Below are 25,847 nucleotides of genomic sequence, written 5' to 3' on the forward strand. Positions count from 1 at the left end.
TTGAACATATGATTCTAATTCCCTTTTTTTTTTTTTTTTTTTTTGTAGCAACACTGAAGGGTTTCTCTCTCAGTGACACGGGTTCAGTTGGCACTTTGAGAAAGTACTGGGGGGCTTGGGTAGGTGCAAAGCATTAGTGCAGTGCTGCAGCTGTGTCTTTTCCTGCCCCCAGGGACCATTCTGTGCAGTTTGCTGAGCTCCCCTGACGTGCTGATCTGCAGTGCCAAAGGCTGGAGTCCAGCACCAACCTCAGCCATGGCTGGGATGTGTAATGGTGTGAACTATGACCAGAAGGAGAAGAAATTTTCTTTCACCCTGGGAGGACAAGTGTTCAGTGGAAGTATGTCAGTGAATCACCTCAATTTACATTAGTTTTCTTTAATTGTTGTATAAACTCTGTCTTGTTCACCAGCCTGCTCTTGTACTCCAATGCTTTTTTCAAGTAAATTTGTCTCACAAGAGAGTAAGAATTCTCTGACTGGATGCATTGCTAGATAGATAGGCCTCTCACATTTTGCCACATGAACATTCATGAAAGTTGAGACTGTGTTTAATATGTCACTCTGTAATACTTGCAGCATTTAATTCAGGCAGATCCAAGCCAATCATCTGAAAAAAGGTAAAGTCTGGAGCAAAGATAAAAAGGGAGATGCCCAGACCTATGTGGTAAAAGCAGTGATAGGAAATTGAGTAAAGTTTGGCACCCTGGACCCAGGCTAGCCCTGTGACACCTGGGACCTTCTTCCTTGGACTTTTGTAGTGTAATGAAGGTGGTGCATAGTTTAGTGATGTATTTTTTGTCAATTTAAACAGCTATTCTAACAAATTGTTTTTCTTTACAAGCTTCTCAGTTGATGGAAGAGGCAGAAAGAAATTTCACTACCTTTCAGGAAATTTACCTGTGGAGAGGTAAGTCATCTCACAGAATTTCTTATGAAAACTTATGATGAACTGTAGGGTGTGGCAGATGTCTGTTCTATAATGGAAATGTCATTGTCACTTCATTTCATGCTATCCAAATTAAGACACAATTCAGAAGCCTATTTTATTTATGTAATCTGGAGTAATTATTCTACTGCAAGTTTAATTAAATTTGGGTAAATTCTTGTGTGTGAGAACATAATTTATAATTTAAATACTCTTAAAAATGATATCATGAAGACACCTGTCTTTGTCTCATCAGTGTCCAAGTACCATAATAATTTGGCACTTTATGCCTAATTACATGGGTTATGTTTATTAGCAGAGTAACTGTATTTTTTTTTCTTTTTGAATTTCACCATGTGCGTGGCAGAACCTGCACAAATGATTTGTTATAATGCTTTATAAGTGCACACAGCATTCAGAGCACTGATGCTGAATACAGAGATAAAGACTGTGGATATGATATTTACTTTTGTCATCCAGACAATCCAAAACAATATACAGAGATGGTTTTACTCACTCTTGATACAATGCTTGGAGGAGCTACCAAAGGAATTTTCCTAAGTGGTACACTTCATATATTTGTTCAATTTTGGGAACTGAGGATTATCTTTTCTTGTGAAATAAAGGGAATTACTCTGCTCTTTGATTCCTGTTTCATTCCAGACTCTGATATGGTCACCAGGATGAAAACCTCTTTGTGTGAAGATGCTGCTTTGAAGACAAAAGATGATCTCGTGTTATCAGGTATTAGAGCAATAAGACAGAGCAGGCAACAGAAGAGAGCAGAGGGGGGTGCAGAATTTAACCAGAAAATATAATATATTGCTGTATATATGTTCATTATGGTATAGGTATTGTGAAGGCCGGAGGATTTCTCTGAAGTAGGATGTCTGATACAGGATTTGAGGTAGATGTTAAAAATGTAGGCCTGGCTTTATGGTTCTTACCTTGCCAGGCCAGGCTGGAAATGAAAGTGTTAAAATGTTCAGTGTGAAACTTGTTCTTTCAGGCTTACTGAACTGAAGAGACACAGGTAATATTATTTCACATAACCCAGGAATGAAGTCCTTGGGCTGAGTACCTGGGTATCTTTACTGCTGCTGAGAGTACAATTGCAAATATGGGCCATAGAGAAACCCAGGATGAAACTGCAAGCATAAGTGTTTCCTCCATGCATGATGCCAGTGAACTTCTCTCAGCTCCTTCGTTATTCCAGGTTTTTCTCTTTGTTATAGTCATGTATAGGTCCAAAATAATTTTTAGAACGTTAATGGAGTTCATTTGAGCCTTCAGTACCATAATTCTAAGAGAAAACAAGCAGTGGAGTTTGCTGAGAGCACCTTGATTCATATTTAATAAATTATAATCTTTGCTGAAGAGTCTTGGTGAATGTTTGAGCACATGATTTAATATGTGCAAAATCCTAAAAGGAAGTGAATTGCTGATTTTGCTTATAGAATTCAAAAGGAAAGTAAACTAAACTAATAAAAAAACCTAAAAATGCCCATTTATGTAGCAGAGCTCCTATGTAGTTTGGGCTATTTTAAAGTATAGACTTAAAAAGAGAGGAAAAAAAATGCACTTACTATGGTGGTTGAAATTATCTTACATTTACCTGCCAAGGCATGAGTGCAGCCCTGAGGCTTCTTCGTTTGCCTTGCTGGAGCTGATGACACCATTAAAACTTGCAGTTATGCAAGGAATGCAGTTTTTACCTCCATCCCTAAATCTTAGTCTTGACACCAGCTGTTTAAAAGAAACTGAAGGTTGAAGTTATGACTTGAGAGGAAACAGGAATTACAGGTTACCTTGTTTAGGAAGTCATGAATACATGAAAATGTCTACAGAGCTATTATCACTTGATAATCGTTTGTAAAACACAGGGTAACATATATTTTCTAGTTTCTGATGGAAAATTCAAAGCTACAGTGTATTTTCAGCATGTCAGTGGGTGCTTCAGCACTTCAGCAATCATCAGCATGTCTTTACTTCTCCTTGTTTTCATTATTGTCTGATTATTTCACTGCATGTTAAATAACATCTCACAGTGTTGGAACTGGGAATGAGAGCTGCAGATGACATTTGATAAATAAGAAAGTATTTATGAAGAAATTTGTAAGAGACCAGTGAAGAGTGTCCATTTCTTTTAGTACTGGACTCTTATTTAAGGGGATAAATTTGGAAACCAGAAAATAGCTGTGACTGATTCTTTCAGAGGGAGCTCAAGAGATATAAATCATTGCATTCATGTCTCAAGGTCACAGGCAGGTGACAGAAATGAGATGTTTAATGTGGTCTGTGGGAGCATAAATTCAGAGAAATGAGCTTAAATGACTGAAATAGGTATTAAGCCTGTCAAGAAAACTTTTAAGACTGAGAGGTGTAAAAGCTTCTCGAGGGAATATAAGGAAACTGCTGTACTTTGAACTAACAAAACTACATTGATTAAGGAATTGCAAACATCCTCTGAATTCTCATACTTACATCCTCTGAATTCTCATACTTACATCCTCTGAATTCTCATAGTTCACTGTTGCTGTGTTACATGGCAGAGTAGAGTGACCCCTCTAATTTCTAGAATTTTCATGTAATTTTTGGATGTTGGAAATATCCAGTTGGAAATATCTGGCAGTGCTCTTTTGTGCAGGGCAGCTCAGCGAGGTACTGCCTACAGGAGAATCACTGTGGGAAGACAATTCTGTTATTAAAAGCAGGCTTTGGTGTATTCTAGCCCTGAAAAATGATTGCAGCTGTTTTACTGTGAAAGGCAGAATTTTATTTACAAATAAATTTAATTCATTCCAGATCACAGTTAATTTTTTTTGTGGGATGTTTTGTTTGTTTGTATCTCAGATTCCACAAAGGATCTTTTCTACCTAATGGACAACAGCCAGATACAAAGTGACCAGAACTCTTCTCTCCCTTACCAGCAGTACTGGGTCTCCAGGCAGAAGTACTCAGCTGAGGAAGCTCTGCTTTGGTGTCTCACACGTAAGACATCATGGAGACTGTAATTCTGTGGGAGCAATAACTAACTAAAATCTTTTAATAGGTGTTATAATAATGATAAGTAGACTTTGAGGTTTTTTGTAGACAACTCCTGAAATTTTCATGGAAATTGCCACATTTCTTCCTTGAAGCCTTTGCCCGCCATGGCAGAAAGGGTGCCCAGAATTCACCATCAGGGTGCCCCTGCCATGGGCAAGAGAATTCAAAGGTACAGCCTGGGCAATGCCCTGCTGCTCTTGAAGTGCACCACTCCAAAGAGAGAGATGGCAATAGTGGTGAAAGAAGGTAAAGTGCAGACAATTTGGGTTAATGATACATGACATTTTAATGTGGTAAATGGAGAAGAGTTTCTAGCTCGACCAGGAAATCAGAACTAAGTGTACTAAACAGTGCACAAACATCACTGTGAGGTCAGTAGAGCTATTCCTGTTTAAAATTAAGCATTGAAACACATGTTTACAGGAGCCATTGCCATGGTAATTAAGAAATGGGTTTGACAGCTATAGTTCTTTTCTGAAAGTGTGCTTTTACCCTGGGACAAACTTGAGAACAAATTGCTACAAGCAAATGTCTTGAACAGTTCATTCTGGGAAAGTTATGTTTAATCTTGTATGATGCTTGAATGTTTCAGAAATATTTTTTGTAAAAACTTGTTAAGACATTGTAGACATTATTGTCCTTTTCATTTGTTACACACCACGACTGGTGCAGAGTTCTCTTATGATTATAAAATTTGTATGTCAGTTTTACTAAAAAAGGAAGGTCTTTATGAATTAAAATATTAAAGAGAGACCAATACTCTGGAGTAATGCTTCTCACAGCTGGGGAATTTATTTTCCCAATTAGCTGTGCTGTAACTCCTTCACTGTGCTCTCCAGGTAAACCTAGAGTGCCCCTAGAGCCAGAATGTGTTCCTCTTTCTCTTGCACTTCTAAGTAATTAAATTAATTAATTTGCATGATTGGTAGGATAAAATTGGAATTCTCACTTTTAGTTGTTTGCTGATGGATAGCTTTGCTCTGAAAACATGAAGAGGAGCAGAGGGGGAAAGGAGCTCTCCTGTGTGTGACTGTTCATGACTTTTCTTCCCAGGCTGTGCCCAAGAGGAAGAGTTTTGTCGAATGGCAGATCTGCAAAATGCCACAGACAAATACTTTGTGTGTACCCTCTATCCAGAGGCACAGATTTGTGACAGCAGCCTCGACCAAATACCAGGAGACTGTGCAACTGTGCTACCCTGGCAACCCCAGACACTGTTCCATAAAATAGGCAAGTTGTGGTGTTTGCATGGACAATGTCTGCTCTAACTCTGGTAATGCAAGCCAGTATTTGGCTCTTGATTCTGAGATTAAAAGTCTGCATGTATAAATGAGTCTTGGGATGTGATGGTGCAAGGGCAGTTCAGGCTGTTCAGGATATGGTTTTTCATTTTCAGTTCAGAATAGAGAGATATTAACCATGAATTTCACTCTGTCCACCTTAGCCATTCCCAAGTCAGAGAGGCCAAGTGGATCTCAAAATTCTATATTTTGGCCCTTTTTATAATATGGACGAAATAGGAATGTCATTGGAATGTCACAATCTACCATTAAAATTTCTATGGTGGCTAAATAATGCAAAAATTGAAAGTAATGAGCGTAATTTTTATTTTTAAAAATTATTTTTTAGCAAATGCAGAGCTGTAGACATGAATTTTAACCTTTGCTCTTTGATTAGTTGGGAAGTTCAATGTTTTTCTCCTAGGGCACCTATAAGGAAACTGGACAAACAAGCCTGTTTTCACTCTACAGGAACATGTAATTGTAAATGTAAAGGTCCAGTGAACAGAGCTATTCAGTCGTGTCATTTTGGGGAGCCCAAAGGGCAGCATGGGCTGAATTATGCATGAGCACACTGGAGTCTTCCAGTCTGGAGCTGTGTCCCAGTTTAAGGCCTTGTGGAAGAAGTAGCATCAATACAGGTCTCAGAAACAAAAGGCCTGGCTGGAAGTTTTTATTTGGTGATGTAATTTGATAAGCTTTCAGAGCCTTCACTTGTTGAATTTTTATTCATATTCAGGCTTATCAATTAAAAATTTGCTGTGATAACGTAAAACTGTCTTTAATCCACCAGAGCTCAGCATAAAATCTTAGACTGGACCCCTAGCATTTGATTACTTGACCAGTATTTGTATATGAAAAAGTTAAACTGATTTTTCCAATTTTGTTTTTCTTTTTCCTTCCAGTCACTCTTAAAAGTTCTGTGAAGAGCTTCTACACACGAGTCCCATTCCAGAAAGTGACAGAAATCTCAGTGAGGAATAAGACTGACATGAGCAGAAAAGCTGTTTCAGATGGGTAGGACATGAATGTTCCTTTGTTCTCCCTGGAATTTTACCCATGTCTGGAATTCCAAGGCTGTGTTTTGCAGATAAAAGAAATCAGAAGTATGATCCAGGAACTGCATTTTTTGAGAATATTTAATGAAGAAAAAATAACATATGGTTTAAAGGAGATTTATAATTGAGTTATAAATAATAATCTATACCATTATTAATTATGGACATGAAAATTGTTATTTATAATGCTACTAATTATTAGTTGGACAGTTAAATCTCTCAGCAGTAATACACCAAATCAATTTAGACTGATGTTATTACGGCAGATATCAAAAAAATCATCTAAATTAATAGATGTGGTCTAGTAGGTGTATACTAATGAAGCCTAATTTCATCTGCATATGGAAAATGTATGGAAGTGCATATGTATACTGGTTCTTCACCTGATTGTGAAAGGCATTTCCACAGATTCTGAGTGTCTAATATGCCAGTGATTCCATGGAAATGTTTTTCCTTCCCTAGGTTTTTTGAGTGTGAGCGTTGGTGTGATGCTGACCCCTGTTGCACAGGATTTGGCTTTTTTAACGACTCCCAGCTGTCAGGTATTTCTCCCCTCTTTTTGTTTTTTTTTTTTTTTAATAACTTCAGTCTTCCTTCATTGTCCAAATTTTACTCTTCTTTTTCTCTGAAGTGCACTTTAAAAGCTCTTTCACATCTCAGCACCTCTCTTCAGCACCTTTTTGAGTAACCATAACCATTTCTAGGAGTGCAGCTCAATGACACATTTCACATTTCAGAAATTATTAAGAAAACTTCATGAGAATGAGTCCTTTAGAGGCTGCAGTTCCAACAGTATAAAATTCAAATTGATAAAACTCCAGTTTTTTCTCATTCATCATCTTCTGACTTCTTTTAGTGATTTTTTACCCTTTTATGTTGTTTCATTTTTTAAAGCCTAAAAGACTCTGTAACCTAAATATTACTGAAATTGGTTGTATGCAAGCACATAATGTCTGTGGATACTCTGGGGCAGTTTAGCCTTTTGGCTTTCTTGGTTGTCTGATCCTCTCTGCTCCCAAATTTTAGTCTTCTGCTTGAGGAAGAAAGTCTTCAGCTGGTGTTTGAAATTGGATACCACCCAGCTCAATGAAATAGATTTCAATATGTTATTACAAATTCAGATTTACTGAAATATGTAACTTTATTTTTGGTGGAATCATGTGCTAATCAACTCTCCCTGAGATCATTAGGATGTGCTGTTTTTGCATTTTGGAATTTGAAACACTTCAGAAATACAAATTTTTTAATTCCTTTTTTTGTAGACCAGACTAAATTTTCACATGAGTAGCTTAGGAAATTAATCCAGTGTAGTTTAGATAAGAATTAATGTGCAAATAAAAAATAGTTGACTGTTGTCATATCTCATGATCATGAGAAATTTGGCATCTTAACTGAATACGGGTTTGAGTTTCTTTAAATACTTCTAAAATAAATAAAAGATTTTAAGGCACCCAACATGCAAAATGGACTAATTTTTAGTTTATCCTATATATATTTATTATCTATGACATTACAGACATCTAGTTTTGGCAGTCATATAGTCAAGACAACTTTCAGTAGTGATTTTAACATGAGCTGAAATCTTCAATGAAACTGTGTCATTTGTCAGGAATAAAATTATTTACACTAAGGCTTTGAAAGAATTTTTATCAGGATGTAAATAGGGGACATATTTCAACATACATGCAGATTTTTAATTACATTAGCATGTAAGGGCTGCTTGCTTGAAGAGTCCTGACCTTTGCTCATTGAAATTCTCTGTGACTTTGGGTTATAATGGATTTTGATGCTGTTACCCACCCTCCCTCACAGTGACTTCAATGGGATTTTTCAGCACTAGTTTCAATCCCTTGGCTCATTTCAGGTATTTCCTTCAATTTCTAAGTCAGTTGAATTTCATTTAACACCCAGTGGAGCCATGCTGCATTCCTTTTCCTCACAGCACTATCTAGAAAAGGAAAATTTTCCTCCTTATTTCTATAACCACGTGCATCCTTGGCAGGTGGAAAGATCGTGTGCGTGACTCTGAACAGCCTTGGAATCCAGACGTGTGCTGAGGAAACCAGAAGTGCTTGGCACATTTCAAACTGCAGTTCACCAGATGCTGAAGTCAAAATACACCCATTTGGCTGGTACCAAAAGCCAGGTAAGTGATGCAGGAGACATGACCTCTCTAATGGGCATCTGCACATTGAATTTCAGAGTATAAAAATGGAGCTTCCCATTTGCAAGGACCACAAATAGACAAGGCAAACAAGTGTGTGCCAAGGAAAGAAAGGTGCAATTTGATAGCCATTTTCATAGAAAAGGAATAGCAATACCTCAAAGATGTATAATTTAATTTCTTAGATTCTATCAGAAACTTTTGGCCAATGTCAGAATTTAAATATATTTTGCCTCACTGTGCAGTCCTGGTCAGGAAATCATTCTTTGTTTCTCACTCCTGGGCTTATGGCTTTACCATCCATGTGGATGCATAAGCTCAAAAGGTTTGGGTTTGCTACAGAATTTAAAATTCACTTTTGGTTGTTTTGGTAAAGAAAGGACCAAGAACAAAATTCCAAAGTAGACCTGTATTTTTCAGGTAGTAAGAAGCCATCAGGTGTTTAAACAGAAGAGCAGTTATGAGATTCCTCAGGAGGAATCAAAACCACTCCTAGTCAAGATGGATTTCATTTTCTATGGAGAAACAGAAATTTCATTGCTTTGTTGAAAACTTTAAATGAATTTGCCATTTGTCACACTCCTTTTGGGCAGGTCTAGTTCTACTTTGTTAAGCTCTGATTTCATATAAAGAATAAGGAAAACAATTGTCTGCCTGAGCTTGTCCCCCTTGATGGGAGGACAGCCACACAGACACAACTCCAGAGCAGAGAGCCCCCATGGGGGCAGGTCTGGTGAATCAGGGGAAAATTTTGTTTTTATACTCCCTTAGTTCTTGCAGAGTAGAGAAGGGCTGATAGCTGAGAGGAGAGGGGGCACAAAGCATGGATATATATTGTCCAGGGAATGAGACAGAAAGATAATCCAGCTAAAGCTGTGTAGAGATGGATCAGATATTGTGGCAGTGCATTGCATTTTACAGTGTGGATAAATAAAACCTTCATTCACACTCTTTCTGAAATGTGAGCGCAGTGTTGAGCTTTTCAAGACTTGCACTGTCCCTGTGCCCACAGGGGAAGCTGAGATGCAGGCAGGGGTAAGAGTGAAGAAGAGAAAGGTGGAGCCAAGAGGGGACAGCAGAGGTGTAGATACACTCCCACTTCTTGGAATGGTTTTCCCCTTGTTGGCAAGAGAACCAACAAAAAATAAAGGCTGTTTTTCACATGACAGACAGAGGGATGATGATGAGGAGCCTGGGGTGTATGCAAAGTAGGGAATGTTAAGAGAGACATGACATTTCCTGATGCATCAAGGGAGCTACAGATGTGTTTCCACCGTAACACACAGCAAGGCACAGATGTTTATGCAAATGAAGATATTTACAGACAAAAATTTGTATAGGTTGTGCTGCTGTGTTGAAGGTCTGGGAATCAGGAAAATGAACAAAAATGTTCAGAGGCTAAAAAGGAAAATGAGTAAAATCTGAAGGAGTGATTTACTGTAGGCAGTGGGATATTAGCATGGTACAGGGTCTCTGGCTGTATTCCAGAGTCCTGTTTGAGGAAGGCACTTCTGTCTGTGTGTTTCATAACAGGCTAAGGTGATGTGTGATCTGTTTGCTGCACAGCTCTGCTCATGAGCAGTTTGATTTTGTATAGTCAGAGCTGCAGCTCAGTCAAAAACAAACACAGAGTAGCATTTCAAAGAGTTTTGGACAGGCCCAATCCTTCACTGCTGTGGATGGGAAAACCTTTGAGATTTCAGAAACATCTATCAGTCACATGCATGGGAAACACATACTGGAAGAAGTTAACAGAAAATCTGATCTGTCTTCATCCTCTGTGGGGATGGTCATTTATTATGTCTTAGTGGAGAATTTGTAACTGGTTTGACTAGCCAAAGTATTTTACAAAATATGAATGCACAGGGGAAACTTCATTTTTATTATTGTGATTACAGAATATTTTTGGGAAGTATTAGCAAATGAGAATTTTTTTTGTACAGAAATGAATATTAAGTTCTGTGTATGATGAATTCTTAATTGAACTTCAATTTGGAAAGTGTTGTGCTGGAAAATGCCTTGTTTCTAATTCATATTTCTGAGAAATTCCAGTTTGCTGGAAGCAGAGAGAAAATTGTGTCTCTCCTGGTGCAGAAACCTGAATACAGAGAGTGGCATAGAAAAAAACATAGAAATACGAAATGAGTTGTTCATAACTGAACCTCAAAAAGCATTTGTAGAAATGTTTATAAATACAGAAATTTCGGGAAGTCTGGTTTCATGTACAAGCTCAAAAGGATTAGAAAGCAAAGCAGCCTTGCATCCTCTTGGTGTTTTGTGGGGAGAAGATGCAACATCCAGATCCTAGAAATAATGCTGGAAATATTGAGTATCAATTGCATTTTAAACCTTCAAGTATTATTGTTTTCAACTGTGTTGGTTTTATTCTGCTTTTAGCTGATTTGAAGAGCACCATTCCCAATCTGTGTCCACCTGTTAATTTACCTCTCAGCCCAGAAAGTGGTAAGTGTATTTATGAATTGAACCAAAACAAAACCAAACAATCCTGTAAAAATCCCTTCATCCTCTAGTTTTTACATATTGCTGAAAGATAACACTATATTGAAAGTGCTCCCCATGAGGTTATACTCATTTAGGTGTTGACTCATTTTCATTAATTGTGTATAATTTCAGTGAAAGAACTGTCATGTCCATGATGCTGACCTAATTTCTCACACTCTCTGCCTCATGAGGTCACTGAGACAAAATATTTGGCAGGATTGATGAAAATTTTTTTATGAGTGTGTATGTCACATCACTTTCCAGATACAATGAATCTTATGGTAATATCACATGGATTATTTTAGAAGTGAGTGGATCTTCTCAGCAAATGAAACTTAACTGCTGTCATTCAGAGCTTTGTGCCTAATGCCCCCTAAAAATATATGCAAATTGTCAGCAGCTAGAGGCTTCCCTGAAGTGTCCTTTCCAGAAATACACTGCATAGCTGTGAAATGCTGTGTGTAACAGAAAGGAAGAGGTGGACTGGTTATTAGAAAACTCAATTTAACCCTCCAGTTATACTGAAATTGAGAAGTCACTTCCATCTCTGCCTTTGATTTTCAGTGTGATCTGAACAAATATTTAATCTGATTGAATCTGTCTTTCTTTAAACAATATGCAACTGAGCATGCAGGAGACTTGATATTTGCAAAGAATTTTCAATACTCGGTTCAGAATTTATTATGATCTGTTTTATATCCATAACCACCTGTCATGATCAAGTTTGGTTTATTTTTTAGTAGAATTTTTGCTTTTTAAATGATCATTTTAATGCAATAGAAGGAAAACTATCTTTGTAGGTAATTTTGGTGTGAAACACTTTGAGGAGGTGGCGGGATAGACCTGGGATGTAGGTTGGGCAATTAAACTCCTTTGCAAAGTGTTTTCCCATGGGACATGGAAAACAACTTCACTAACGCTTTCTTCTTCCCAGAGTGAAACTTGGAAGTAATTTTGTAATTTTCCTTTTATGTTTTTCTTGCTTGCCTAAATTAGGAAAACAGTGACCTAAGCAGCATTTAAGAAAATCAGGAACTTGGGTCTTTCTGCTGTTTGCTTTTGACTCTAAAGGCTGCCCAGAACTGTAGTCTCAGCAAGTGAGGTCCTCACCTTTGGTAACAACTCTGATGTGTCACACCCATTTCCAGAACACCTTTCCAAATGCAGAGCAGCTCCAGGGATGTGTCTGGTTTGCAGAGATCTGGTTAAGCAACCCAAGCAAGCAGAGCTTTCTAAAAGGATGCAGGATCCTGGGTTAGAGTGGTTGTCCTGGGGACTGATAGTGGTTAGGAGAAGTCACTTAATTACAGAGCACAGCAAGGCTGGAAGTCAAATTAGCACCAATTTCCTGGACACTTGGGGGCTCTGACACCACTGGAGCAACACATTCAAAATGCAACTGAACACCATCTGTCCTTCTGTTCTGCCTCATTTCGATAGCAAAAGTACCAGACTGGTTATTTAGATCAAATTGTGATCTGGGCTGTGTTGTCAGAGGTTTTAGAAAATTTTCAAAAACATTGTTTCCAAACACTTTATGATTGTAAGTTTAATTAAAATGTGCTATAGAAGACTGAATGTTTTAGAGTTGGGCATCACACAAAAGCTAGCATTTACTGAATTTTTTTACATAGTGTTAAAGCTTGTACGTGGGGATAAAAAATTACTGTGGCTGCTCTGTGGTAGCCAGATGGTGAGTGTGAGAAAATGTCACTATTTAAAGGGCATTGACATGAGTAGATGTGTGTGTGTGTGAGTGCAAGCATATCTACAGATACAAGAAAAATAAATTATCCATCAAAAGATCAGAAAAATACTTAAATTTGCATACTTTGCCAGAAGGCTCTGCAAAATCATGAAGTTAATGTTATGTCCAACCTAGAGTCTGAGTTATCTGAGCTCTATTAAGCTGTACATTTCATCAGAAGTTCATGCTTTGGCTGCCTTATTTCCTAATCAGCCAGTTTGCAATGCTCAGGATGGAGTGCCCAGCACTTTCCTTCCTCCCATTTGGAGTCAGGATGCTGCTCCATTAAAAACCTGTGGTGTTTGCAGCCCCAATGTGTTGAGAAGAAACCCAGATGAGCAGACTTATTTTCAGCCTGGTGGAAAGTAGATGCTTTGACTGTTTTACTTGTTGTTCTCAACAGAGAGGGCAGAGGCATTGCAGGACCATAAAACAACAGAAAGATCTCAACAGGAAGCCTTTTTACAAGTACCTGCATAGCAAAAGGAAGGGTAGGGAAAATGTGGGGCTGCTGAATGGGGCAGGAGACCTGATGGCAAAGGAGATGGGAAAGGAGAAGGTCCCTGGTCTGGGCTCTTGAAGAAATTCATCAGCAGTAATCACCATAAAATGTCTAGACCTTTGAATCTGCAATGACAAAAATAATTTTCAGGAGCAACTTCTTTTCATGTCTTGTCATAGAGCAGCCTGCAGCCACTAGGGAGATGCAAGAAAAGACCCTCCCCTATGTAAGGCCAGTCCTGGGAGAAACACAGCAAAAGGAGAGGCTCAGGGCTCCTGTTCTTTGTCCTGTACCAGAACTTTCACCCAGCAGCCCATTGCAGCCCTGTGATTTCTCTCAAAAGCCTGAGACTCCAGTGGGCTTTTCCCAAATTATTGCCCCTACAAACAACACTGATACATGTTCCTAACATCCACTAGATACCCCAGCAGCCTGTGAAAAAGGAGAATTAGTGCTCTGTAGTGCCTGTAGCCCATTACTCTCTAGCAGGAGGGAGGTGAACTGCACAATGTCTTTTACCTGAATTCTCATTGATTTGTTATTGCTTCAGCAAATTTGCCTGCTTGCAAAAGCCTTTCTGCCACAAGGCAAAGGTCTCTAAGTCATCTCCAGCTGTAGCGTGTTTAACCGAATGTATGGATTTCATCTTTAACTGAATGAATATTTCCATTTTCTTCTGTACGTCTCTTGCATGGAGCAGAGCATGCTCCTGCTGGTCTGTTGTGATTTACACATAGTTTCTGTGATCTGAGAAGTGGTGCTTGAAAAATTGATAGCCTGAACTGACTGGGAAAGTCCAACTCGTTACGTTTGGAGCATTTTTTCCCCTGTAGAAGTTCATGTGCTGTGACGACACTGAGTATGGAACTATCTGTGGGGAGTTTCAGGTACAATCTGTGACCTTTAACCATGGGAGAACAGATGTTATTTTAAGGCTGCCCATGCTGAAAATGCTCATATGTCATCCTGCAGTCTTGGTTTACTTGGGCTGATATTTAAATAACAAATCTGCTCAGCTATGTGAAAGTGGTAGACTGTCTTATAAAGAGAAAACAGCCAGGCCTCATAGTTAGGTTTGAGATGGAACTTCCTGCAGCCAGCTGTAAGCTAGGGGAAACAAGAAAATGGGTTTTTAAATTATATAATTTTGTTTTGTTATTTTCCAAATAAGCAACGCTGTTACTCAAACAGTTTATGCACAAGAGTTTGAGTATGGGAAATTTTTATGTGTTTGCAAATTAGTCTGAAAGAAGCAAAACTATCCATGAGACTTATTACCTGAATCTATAGAAGGAATACTTGAGCTTGAAGCAGGCTGGAGAGCCTGACAATACCCCTGTGTGTGTGGGAGGAGCAACCCTGATGACTTTTGACCTTGTTACGAGATTTATTAATTGTATACAGTAACTATCTAAACTTTAATGAATATTTTTGTCTTCAGTTCTAACTAGAACATGTCTGTCTATCTTAGATTTGGCCCTTTCAGGGTGGTTCCTGCATGGCCCTGTGGATTACATACAGATCATGTGGACTCTGCTCCCAGTCCATGCAAATCAAGTGATTAATTGGAAAACCACTGAGGCATGTGGATGTAATGATCTGTTAGGCCCTTCTTGTTCCTCCTGTGATCCCCTACTGATTTATTGTCATCCCCTTGAGGCAGGACTGAGCAGAGCAGTGGCTACAGGATATTCCAACATGGGAATAAATTTCCCACTGGGCTGTGTCTGCACATGGGGCGTTTCCATTCTCAAGAGAGATGCTGATGGAAGTACAAGTGCTGATGTAGCTGGCTTTGGTGATTAATATTGTCATTTATCTTTTTGTTTTCCCACAATGTAGAGTATATTTCAGAGACATCCTTGGTGTGAAACAAAGACAGCCTTATTTTATCCATTTTTGGGAACTGATTTACCGTGGTCTCACACAGCCAATTTGATCTCTGATGTGGAATTACTCTACCTTTGGTCTTAAGTTTTATTTTTATTGTTTGTAAATATGAGGATTTTAAGCTTTTGGAAACAGCTTATTTTGAACCTGGATAAATACCTATTACATTTTTAATATCACCTTATTATATTATTTCCTATAATTGACACCCCTGAAGGAGACAGAAAGCTTGTATTTAACAGGAGCATAGTGAGCTCCCTGCTAAAGGCCATAAATACTCAGTTGTTATTTTTGAGACTTGTCTGAGGTGGGATTACAGTTATTATGCAGCAGTTTAAAGAAAATAGCTCATTTTGAATTATAGAAATTTCAATGGATCAACAAAAACGAGAAGCAGTTATATTTTAGGAAGAGTATATTTTCTGCAGGTCCACTCTGAGTTGATGATTTCCTGGCTTTGAAGATTGTTGGTATGCAGACAGGTTAGCAGTCTGTTGAAAAATACCCTGAAAACTAGGAATATAAAGCAGAGAGTTCAGTCTGTCAGCAGGTTTTGGGTTTGAGTCAGGGATATTAAATATGGCTCACAAATTTCAGAATTAAGATCAGAATTTGTCTTTCAAACATAAATCAGGCAGTCTGATTTATGTGCCTCCTAAACCTCATGTTGTCCTCCTCAACTTCCCAAGTTTCCTTTTAAATTTAACCTGTTATTTTAATGCACTTCTGTATCTCTGCTTCCTTGTATCAAGTGTTAAATTTTGCAGCAAACTCATAATTGATGTCTCTTTTCTTCCACTGAAGCCAGTGATGAAACTTTTGTTGACTTTTTGACAAGTATTTTATAATCCCATTGCCAGGAAATATATTCCAGTCTTGTGATCTTGTGACTGGAGTGGGAGCTGAGTAGGGCCAGTGTGAGTCTTTTTGCAAATCCAATTTTAAACCTTGCCTACCCAAACAAGAACATCTGGAAGAGAGAGGCTCTCTATATGGGACATCTATAATTTTGCAATAAAAGTTACAGGGATGGCTGGATTCAGAGGGCTGTAATTATCCAATGAAAGCCTTTGCCAAACTGTGGGTTGGAAGGTCAGCTCTTAACCTATATATAAATCAGAAATGTCTTCCAGCCCATCAGGTGCACTGTGCACTGCCAGCAGCACAGGGCCAGTCTTAGCTCTGCCTGGTGAGAGAGTTTCTGTATGAGGCAAGTTCAGATCAGCCCTGGACAGTTGTGTTTTGCTCACAGAATGAAGTGGGCATTGCTGGATTTGCTTTCAGGAGAAGGGAAAAGCCAACTAATATCCAAAATCTCTTTAGCAGTTTAGTGCTGGCTGTCACTTAGTGGTGCCATGCATGGCTCTGGGCTAAAGAGTTTTGCTGTGTTGTTAAAATAAACATTCTGCATCTCTCTGTATCTGGGGTCAGCTGGGCAGAAAAAGAGAAAAGGAGAAAACTGGGAGTCTCAGAATTTACATCTGACCTGAGATCATGAATACTTTGTCCAGGAAGGAGGATGAAAAAAACCCCAACAACCTAAACCCCAACCCAAAGAACCTCCCACATGGGAGGTGGCAAGGGTCACTTCTGTGAGATTTGGTGCAATGAATAATCAGTTTAGATAGGAATGTGTGAGCTGTGGATCTTTGCATCATGAGTGGTCACTCTTCCATGCCTAGCACGGGCTGCAAAGTGCCCAGTGTGCCTCATATGTATATAAAAGGTATGATCCTGACTCTATCCCACATAAAGGGATAAAATAAATTTCTAATGCAGAAGTAGAAGGTTTAGCTCATGAAGTAAATATAGGAGGCAAAATGCAAACATCAGAGGTGTAAATCCTTTTTTTTTTTTTTGTGGATTCATTTTGAATTTCCCTCCTGAGAGAGCAAGGACCTCTCTGCCCCTCTGAATGTTTGGAGACAAATGAGGATGATGAGACTTGCCCAAGGTCACTTGGTGTCAGGGAAGCTATGGAAAGAGAGTCTGGGGAAATATCTTCCAAAACCACTAGTGCACCCAGACTTTTTGTGGAATGGTGGAATCCAGACAAGACTCTCTTTTGCAAGAACCACAGCTGGTAATTTGAAGCTTTGTGTTTGAACCTAAAGAGATTTTGTTTGGTTCAGTAGTACTCAGCTGCTGGTACTGCAGCCAGCACAGGAAGGCAACATTAGTCTTAGGTAAAAACAAATTTTGAGTCACATAGATAAAATAAATCTTTTCTTGTTCTTCAGAAAAAACAAACATAAAAACAAAAACAGGAAAAAAACCCAAATAACAAAAAAACCCAACAAACTGAAAACATAAATTGGTAAGACTCAGTCTGCAAAAGAAAGACCTGGGGGATCTACTAATGTGGGCAGAAAATCTCGGGACAGGATTTAATGGTTAATTCTCCATCACTTAAAATTGATGTCTATTTTTAAGTATCTTTCTAAATAAGTGCTAAACTGTCACCCTAGATGTAGAGCCTGAAGTTTTCTAGCATAGGTCATGCAACAGCTCCTGGTGGATGTTTTAAAATGAATTGTCATTGACAAGATGAGAAATAGTCATTTCCACATGGCTAAAATCACGCTGTTCCTCTAAAATACTTGAATCATCAGTCCTTAAAGGGGAGAGGAAAATCCAGTGCAGTGAGTCTGTTGCACAAATCAAGCTGTGACTGCAGGGTCACAGCTGCTGACTAATTCAGATCCCCTCTGAATGTAGCGCTGATGGCTTTGCCTCTCTGTGACTCAAGTAAGCTTGGGGTGTTAACATAAAACAGTGCAACACAAAATTAAACTTCATTTCTACTTAGCTGGAGACTTTCAGCCTCTCTCTCTTAGAAAAGTTGCTCTCAACTATAAGAGGAATGAATGGAATGATTTTTGCTGTGGAGGACCCATGGAGCCCAGTCCTGCTTTCTTGCCTCTAGTTCAAAACCTGAACTTTGTGAAGTTCCATGAGCTCCATCAGATGTTTCCTTCAGCAAGGGGGATGGCAAAGGAACCAAGCCCTAACACAACCACCTTGGTAAAAGTGGTAGCACATCAGGTTTTTCAGCTTGTCCTTCGTGAGATAACTCATGCTGGAGGTTTACACTTCCTAGAGAAGGATTTACCCTGCTAAAGAAAAGACTTTTTGCATCATTGCAGAGTCCCTGAATTGTGGCAGTTAGTCAGTGTTGTCACAAATGATACAACAGTTATGAAATTGAATTTATCACTGCTCTTCCCTGCCTATTTGCTCAAGGAAGGATGCAACCAGCCTTGTCTGTGATATGTTTGGGTCATGGGATTTCATGAGTGGACAAGAGGATCAACACCAGGACTTTCAAGTTGATTGTATGGACCCCAGCCCTCAGCCTCAGGTCTGATGTTGAGTGCTGTGGTCAAACTGTCTGTCTGTGAGAGGAGGAGAAAGGAAACTTTGGTATCTTTGCAGATTTCTAAGTAGAATAAAAGAAATGTTTAATGAAATGGCAGGTCATGACTTTTGCATCTGTGTGGGTCAATGAACTCATGGGTAGGACCTGCTCTAGGAATAGCAAAGGAACAGCTGACTCTGCTCTGTCCTCACCCTACAATTACATGGAGAGGGCAACACCAACCTGCTGTTTAGGACTCAGAGGCCACAGCAGGGCCTTTTACTTCTATTGAACTTCTGAAAGGAACTAAAATAATTAAAGGCCGTTCTGTCCCAATCCTTCTTTTTTGTCTCCTGTGTGCAAAATTGAGAGTTCTCAGATATTTTTATCTGTTTGTGTATGAGAAAAGAATGTTTCTGGTATTTTTTTTAAATATAGTTTGAGACAGAAGGACAATTCTTGAGGAATACCAAAGTTAGTACATATGTGTGTATGCACGCTCACACAAGTGCATGGATTTTAAATGTATATATGGGAATATAGATATATGTAATACACAGGATTATATTTACACGGGAATATAGATATATGTAATACACAGGATTATATTTACACATATGCACATATTTGTGTATGTATATGCCTATGAAATTGAGTGAAATCTTAATTATGTAGAAGTTACATGACATTAAAACTGTCCATAGGATTTAATGTAGTTTTGTCCACCAAATCAAATTAAAATGATCAAATTAACCTCCATTTACTTTCCAAGAAGTTAGTGGCTGTACCTGTTCAAGAACTTCTGTGCAAGTAGTATAACTCATTCCCTTTAATGTAATTAAGGCTGTTCAGAAATCTTTTATTTAAATCAGTTGGATTTACCTTCAAATCTGGATAAAGCTGCTCTGGATTTGCCTATTTCTTTGCTAAATACCTTCATAAACCAATTAATATCTGGTCTCTGAACATGGGATTGAATCTTAAAGTCAAAGATCTTTGAATATTTAATTTATTCTCAGTTGATGCAAAGGAAGATGACACTTGTTCACTGAGGAACTCCCCAGTGCATTTAACTCTATATTAGTTTCCTCTGAATTTTTTACTGCTCCTTGTAGCCGTATTATTTTTTTATGGTTCATTTTACAGAGTATGTGGATGCATGGCAACCCTTAAATGTGTCATCTGTTCTCATGGATTCATCCATCTCCAACTTTGAAGTTGTGCATGTTAGCAGAGATATATCCAATTACTTCTCCACTGCCAGAGACTATTGCCTGTCTGGTAAGAAATGGTCATTCCCAGCTGTATAGGAAATACTGACTTGTGAGCCTGAAAACCAAGAACAGCTTTCCCACTTCTGACATAGATACACTGATTTTGTTTATGAAAACTATCCCAGTGTTTCCTAACCTGAGAGAGGGGTTCTGAAGCAGTTTAGCTAAAGAGAGATGCAGTAGATATAAAATGCTGTACAGTAATTAGGTAATTTTGACACCTCTTGGGCACAGAGATCTCTCAATTCTCCAGGCATTGTACAGCTGGGAGAGTATTATAGCAAATAATTAAAGCAATGGTGTCTTGTTTTTCCAAAGAGCCACTGCCATTTTCTAAACCCACCTGCCACTACCTGAACAACCTGTGGCAGTGGGGTGTGAGGGAGGCTTTGCTGAGAGCTGTAGTAACTGCAAGGAGAATTGCTTCAATCTACAGCCTGACTAGACAAAAAGGAGTCCTTTAATTTCACATGACTGGGAAATCCTCAATGCCACAGAGTGGTAGAAATAAGGGAAAGCTCCCACTTACTCCCTGGGGACTGTTGGAATTCAGATCAGGACCTTACTAGATGATGTTTTTCTCCTCCTAAAACCTGTGATAATAGTTCTTTTGCTGCATTATTCCCTTTAAAAGCCAATATAACATTCTGTCCTTTGTCTATATGGAGACTGTTCTGGGCATTTGAGGACATTTATGTCCCATTACTCTGAATTACATCACATCCTTGTTGCTTCACCTGTTGTAAAACCTTTCTTTTAAGAGCAGTGTAACAGTCATGCAAAATACTGTGAGAACACATTTTGACATGCTCTTTTTCTTCATGCTTCACCTCACAGCTTGTTCAAAGAACCAGTCCTGTACAGTGGTCACCCTGGAAATGCAGCCTTCAGCCATGAGGTGCATTTTCTACCCTGACACACAGATCTGCACACATGGCCTGCAGGGGCAGAGCTGCTGGGTTTTACTCAGAGAACCTGCTGCCTATATCTACAGGAGACGAGGTGAGAACAGGTCAAAGCTGTGGAGGAAGGGGCTCAGCTGGGGTGGGCTGTGCACAATTCTTGTGAATGCAGGACTGAGGAATTCCTCACCTCATAAAGCAATGTGGATGGCTCCTGGGTATTTGTCCATGGCTGTTTCAGAGGAGTTACAGCCACGAGGATGGGAAAAATGTCCCCAGATACTGTTTTAAAAATGCATTAAAAGGTAGAGTTACCCTCTGGTGTTGGAGCAGGCATTTCAGAGGAAGTCTAGTTTATGAAAGATATTTTGGAAGTGCAGGATAGTAAAATCAAACAACAACAGTAATGCAAGTCCAGCTCTTAGCTTTTCATCTGCAGAAGATGCTTTGATATGCTCTTCCTTTTAAGCTTGGGGAATAATACTAGGAGTGTTGAAAAGCCACTGTCAATTGAAAACATTAAGGACAATCTCTAGAAAAAACAAAAAAACCCAACCAGATATCCCTGCTCCCTAAACGGGATGAAATAATATTTTAAAGAAGTGAAAATTATTTAAGAGAGAAAAAGAAGTTGTGTAGACAATGTCGATAAGTAAAAATTCTGATGTTTGGATACATGCTTGTTTGAAAGTGTAAGTTTTGTTGAGTTTATTCCCCTTGATTTTTAAAGAAACTGCTTTCTTCTTGTGCAATACTGGTTATTCTCTTCATTAAATGTAATTAGAACCCAGGCAAAAATAATGGGAAAGAGAAGAAAATTTTCCTTTTCACTGAAATTCTGTGAAGTCAATGAGAGCCTTCCAGGTTGAAACTCAACAAGAGAAAAAGCAGTTTATCATTGCCAAGTAAAATAAAAGTACAAACTGAGACATAAAAGTAGACTTTTGTGTTTATTGTTCATTACAGGTTTAGTTTTAGTCCCTTGACTTTGAATTTTATTCCTACCTATCAAATACATTTTTTAGGGGAAAAATAGCAGAAGGTGTCACTTAGCTGTGTTTTAATGAACTATTTTATAGGAAAACAGTAAATTTATCTATTTCATTTAAAGAAGTGGACACTTAACAGTTTAAAATTAATTTTTAATTTCTGAAATGGTCTTAGCTTGAAAAAAACCAAATTATTTTTCCTCTGATAGATTTATTCCTGCCCATTTCTGAATCGGATGGGACCCCAACAGTGTACACCGCATCCCACGGATATCTGATGGGCAAATCCCAGGTGATCCACATTGGCTCAGGATGGAGAAACATCAGCCAGTTCCTGGGGATCCCTTATGCTGCCCCTCCCCTTGGAGAGAGGCGTTTCAGCCCCCCTGAGCCCTTTGCAGGGGCAGAGTCCTGGAACGCCACGGTGGCTCGGTAAGAAACGCCCCGGTCACCTGCAGGAGGGCTCGGGGGGATGGGAGCTGCTGCAGTGACAACAGCAACATTCATGTCTTTTCTTGCAAAGCAACCTACAGAGTACAGATAAATACAGGTCTGAGATTCGATTAGCAAGGAGAATAATTTCTCTGTCTATATGTTAAAGCGTGCAAGCACCTCAAGAGAAAAGGCAAATTCCTGTGCACTCCATTGTCTTGAATCTCTGCAGAACTCCCCCACCAACTGTCTGCTGTCAGTCCATTTTCATTCTGAATGGCATTTATAGAGGTATTTATTATATTTACACAGATAAGTTTTGCACACAGAAATTCTCTGTCCAAGAGATCAGGCTGAAAGGCCCAGAAAATCAATCTCTTCTGCCCAAAACCTATTAAAAGGCAAATGTTTGGGGAGCTGAAAATCTGTTTGGCCTTTGGTGATCCCATCCTTCAGGATACACCTGAGCTGTGGAGCCACAGCCTCAAGTTCACTGCAGGGATCTGGTGGGATGTGTTTTTTTGTTTCCTCAGGTGTACAGTGGTGTTGGTTTAGCACACACAGCTCTTGGTGTCTTTTAGGGTTTAGTTAGACCCACCTGTCTCTGAGATCTGCCTTGGTAGACCTGGGGTTTAAATGAGCAGCCTGGCTGAGGTTTTCAAAGGAATTTGGGGACCTTTGTCAATCTATTCCTTTTCTTTTGAATCCACAGTCCAAAGAAAAATTTGGCCATTATCTTCTATTATTCATTTAAGGTTAAAAAAAACAATTATTTGAGTTTACACTTGGGGAATTGGAGAGACCTCACTTTATATATAGAAACTGTTGATTTTTTTTAGGATTCCATGTATTCTATGCTAAATACTTACATACAAAAAAAATTCACATTAGCACAGTGTCATTACTGATGAAAGAGAAATATTTATTTATCAGCTTGGACTTGATAAAAGACTTAAAAAACCCAACCCAACCAAAACCACCAGCCAGCTATTGAAGTCTCCAGCTCCTGGAAGAGCTGTGGACTTGCTTCAGCAGGTGGCAGCCTTTCTCCTGGGAGCTGGAGAAAATAAACCATGACCACAGGTGATGATCCCTGCTGCCCTATGATTAAATGTGTAATATCTATTGTCCTGGCAGGCTTCCTACCTGAGAATTTGTATTTTTTTCTGCTGAAAAATAGATTTAGAAGTTTTCTGTTTTGGAGATGATGTGCTTCATTTTGTCAGTGTGAAAGTTGTTGAGTGACATCCATCCTAGGAATCTCCCCCTTATGGGAAAAAAAATTGTAAAACTCCATTAGGTCTGGTCCTTTTCCTTGCAGTTTCCTTGCACAGCTTTAGGACAAAATTTTACAAGGACATTAAAATGATAATTTAGAAATAATTCTCTCATCTATTACCATATTTTCTGAAGCCTCTTTTGGCTTCATCACTAATAAATCATGATTTTTGTTTTTCCATAACTCATTGTGTGGTATGGATAAAGCTGTGAAATAGAAGGAACTGGCTTCAAAGTAGATTATCATTGAACAGTAAAAATCATCCACCTGATTCGAGCTTGATATGTTTGAGCAGATGAATCTCATTCAGATGATGGCCAGAAAATAACTTCCTCCATGTGGTTGGCTGCTGAGTTCTTATTGAAAGGGGACTTCTAACATTAATTTACACTGTTAATAGTCTGCTATGATGCTTAGAACAGAGATTCTAAAAACATATTAAAATTTTGAAGTTTCCAAATTTTCCCACAGACCATTAGAAATTAAATTAAACACAATGAAATATAGCCCACAGACCACAAGAAAATAAATCAAAATGTAGGTAGCCCACAGATTATTAGAGATTTAAATAAATAATGAGTATTTCAGTAAGAATGTATTTTGTAGGGGAGACTGTGCCTGTGAGCCCCAGTCCTGCTCCCTTTACAGCTGGTGCTAATTTTGTGTAGTTTACGCAAAGTGTGGGTTTTTGAAAGCATATTTTCAAATTTTAGGCTTTTTAAAACGAGGCAGGGTTTCTGAGGAGGGGTTCTAGGCACACAAATGCAATGCATTATGTCTGTGTATACAAACCCACAGAACTGTTGCTAACTTATAGGTGGGCACAGTTTAAAATGAGTTCAAGATTTACAGATTTAAAGATTTTATTAACCTAATGCATCAAAATATAAGGAGGTAGCAGCAGTGGAAGAAGAGTACAAGCCTTTTTATTGGAACTGTCTCAATCTGTGTCTCTAGGGCAGCGTGTTGGCAGCCAGGAGATGGAGAGGCCCCGTCACAGTCTGTCAGTGAGGACTGCCTGTATCTGCACATCTTCGTTCCTGACACCACTGTAAGGAAGAGCTGGAATTAAAATCGAATTTTTTTGTAGCTGAGGATTGTCTCTTTCCAAAGTGCTTTTCATTGGCATGGGTGGCTGTTTTTCCTGGGCTGTTCACAAAGCCTGCAAAGTTGAATTAGGCACTCTGTTGCCTTTACTGGTGCAGGAGTATTCCCTACAGGCTTGGTGTGAGCAGTGTTGGGTGACTCCAAATCAGAGAGAGACAAAGAGGGAAACAAAGCACAAGAAGAAGGTGACAGCAAAGGAGAAATTAAGGACAGAGATGGCAGTGTTCCTGCAAGCAGACCATCTGTCCAGGAGACAATAATGCAATACAATACATCAACATTTGCCACCAGACAGTGAGCTGCTGATGGTTTTTTTTTCCCCCTCATCTTTCCTGTTCCCTTGTTGACATCTGTGGGAGGTCTGTTGGGAAATGAGAGCAGCAGGCAATGCTAGATTTGTGGCCAGCTCACAGAGCTGAAAAATAGATGTTTCAAAAATGACTGGGCCACTGGTACAATGTGAGGAATTTTCATTTGAAAGTTCTTGATTTTCTCATTCTAAAAAGATATAAAAGAAAGCTTCAAGTTAAAGCCAAGCTAAAATGATTGGCCAACCCCCGGGGGGCTGGGGATGAAGATGCTGAATAACATGTGAATCCCATTGAAAAGTGGGCCCAGAGACAGGAACTTTTCTTTCCACAGTACTGGCAGTTTTCAGAAGGTGATGGCAGTTGTAATAGAAACTTATGAGTCTGTCATACTGCATGTCTGGAGAGAGCTGGTTTAGCAATCTGACAGCAGCACAGAGTCCCTTGCAGGCCCTTTTAAATCACCAGAGAGACCAGCAGGCTGCTCCTGCAGCATGGGGCTGTCACTTGCTGTGAGTGCAGTCACCACTTACTGAAAACATCAGGTCACTGTCCCAGGCAGTTTGCCATCCATGCTTAAGAGCTGCTTTCATGATAGTTTATTTGAAAGCATTGTATTTTCCACCAGACTAAATAGGCTTGTTTCTTCTCCTTGTCAGTGCTGTGAACAGAATCTCTCCTGTCTTTTGTAGCTGTGTAAGGTAGAAGTAGGTCCAATCAAGAAAATCAGTTTCACATGCATAAGTCTAGTCCAGGAGAGAACTAAAATTTCTGGTTTTGCAGAAGTAACTGGTAACAGAAGAACAGAAGGCATTGCATTTTCTTTTTTTTTTTTTTTTTTTTTTTTTTTTTTTTTTTTTTTTTGTGGAAAGCTCTATTTTGTATTTTGTACTCACATGCAGAGAGATAGTTATGTATTTTCAGCCGGTGGAATGTTAAATTAGCTAGTAAACATGGAATACAAAATCTCCCAGAGAGCAGCAAGTGGAGAGGTCATTCAGGAGCATTTTGAGCCTCAAAAAGAACACAGTGCAGCCTGCCACCAAAGGACTCACCAAAAGACTCTGTCAGGCAGTGAGG

General features: G+C 39.0%; 1 protein-coding gene across 1 annotated transcript in view; it reads left to right on the plus strand.

Annotated features, from left to right (window-relative positions):
- TG (thyroglobulin) overlaps positions 1-25,847 on the plus strand; it is a 146,596-nt gene that overhangs the window by 49,440 nt on the left and 71,309 nt on the right. Inside the window, exons 27-39 of the mRNA XM_033063694.1 lie at positions 173-340; positions 844-909; positions 1,591-1,671; positions 3,781-3,918; positions 5,029-5,205; positions 6,161-6,272; positions 6,776-6,855; positions 8,316-8,459; positions 10,875-10,940; positions 19,623-19,757; positions 20,588-20,752; positions 21,851-22,073; positions 24,310-24,403. Of these exons, the coding sequence (XP_032919585.1) occupies positions 173-340; positions 844-909; positions 1,591-1,671; positions 3,781-3,918; positions 5,029-5,205; positions 6,161-6,272; positions 6,776-6,855; positions 8,316-8,459; positions 10,875-10,940; positions 19,623-19,757; positions 20,588-20,752; positions 21,851-22,073; positions 24,310-24,403 (1,649 nt within the window). The remainder of the gene's footprint in view (positions 1-172; positions 341-843; positions 910-1,590; positions 1,672-3,780; positions 3,919-5,028; positions 5,206-6,160; positions 6,273-6,775; positions 6,856-8,315; positions 8,460-10,874; positions 10,941-19,622; positions 19,758-20,587; positions 20,753-21,850; positions 22,074-24,309; positions 24,404-25,847) is intronic.

The sequence above is a fragment of the Catharus ustulatus genome, chromosome 1, assembly GCF_009819885.2.
Source record: "Catharus ustulatus isolate bCatUst1 chromosome 1, bCatUst1.pri.v2, whole genome shotgun sequence".
NCBI lineage: Eukaryota > Metazoa > Chordata > Aves > Passeriformes > Turdidae > Catharus > Catharus ustulatus.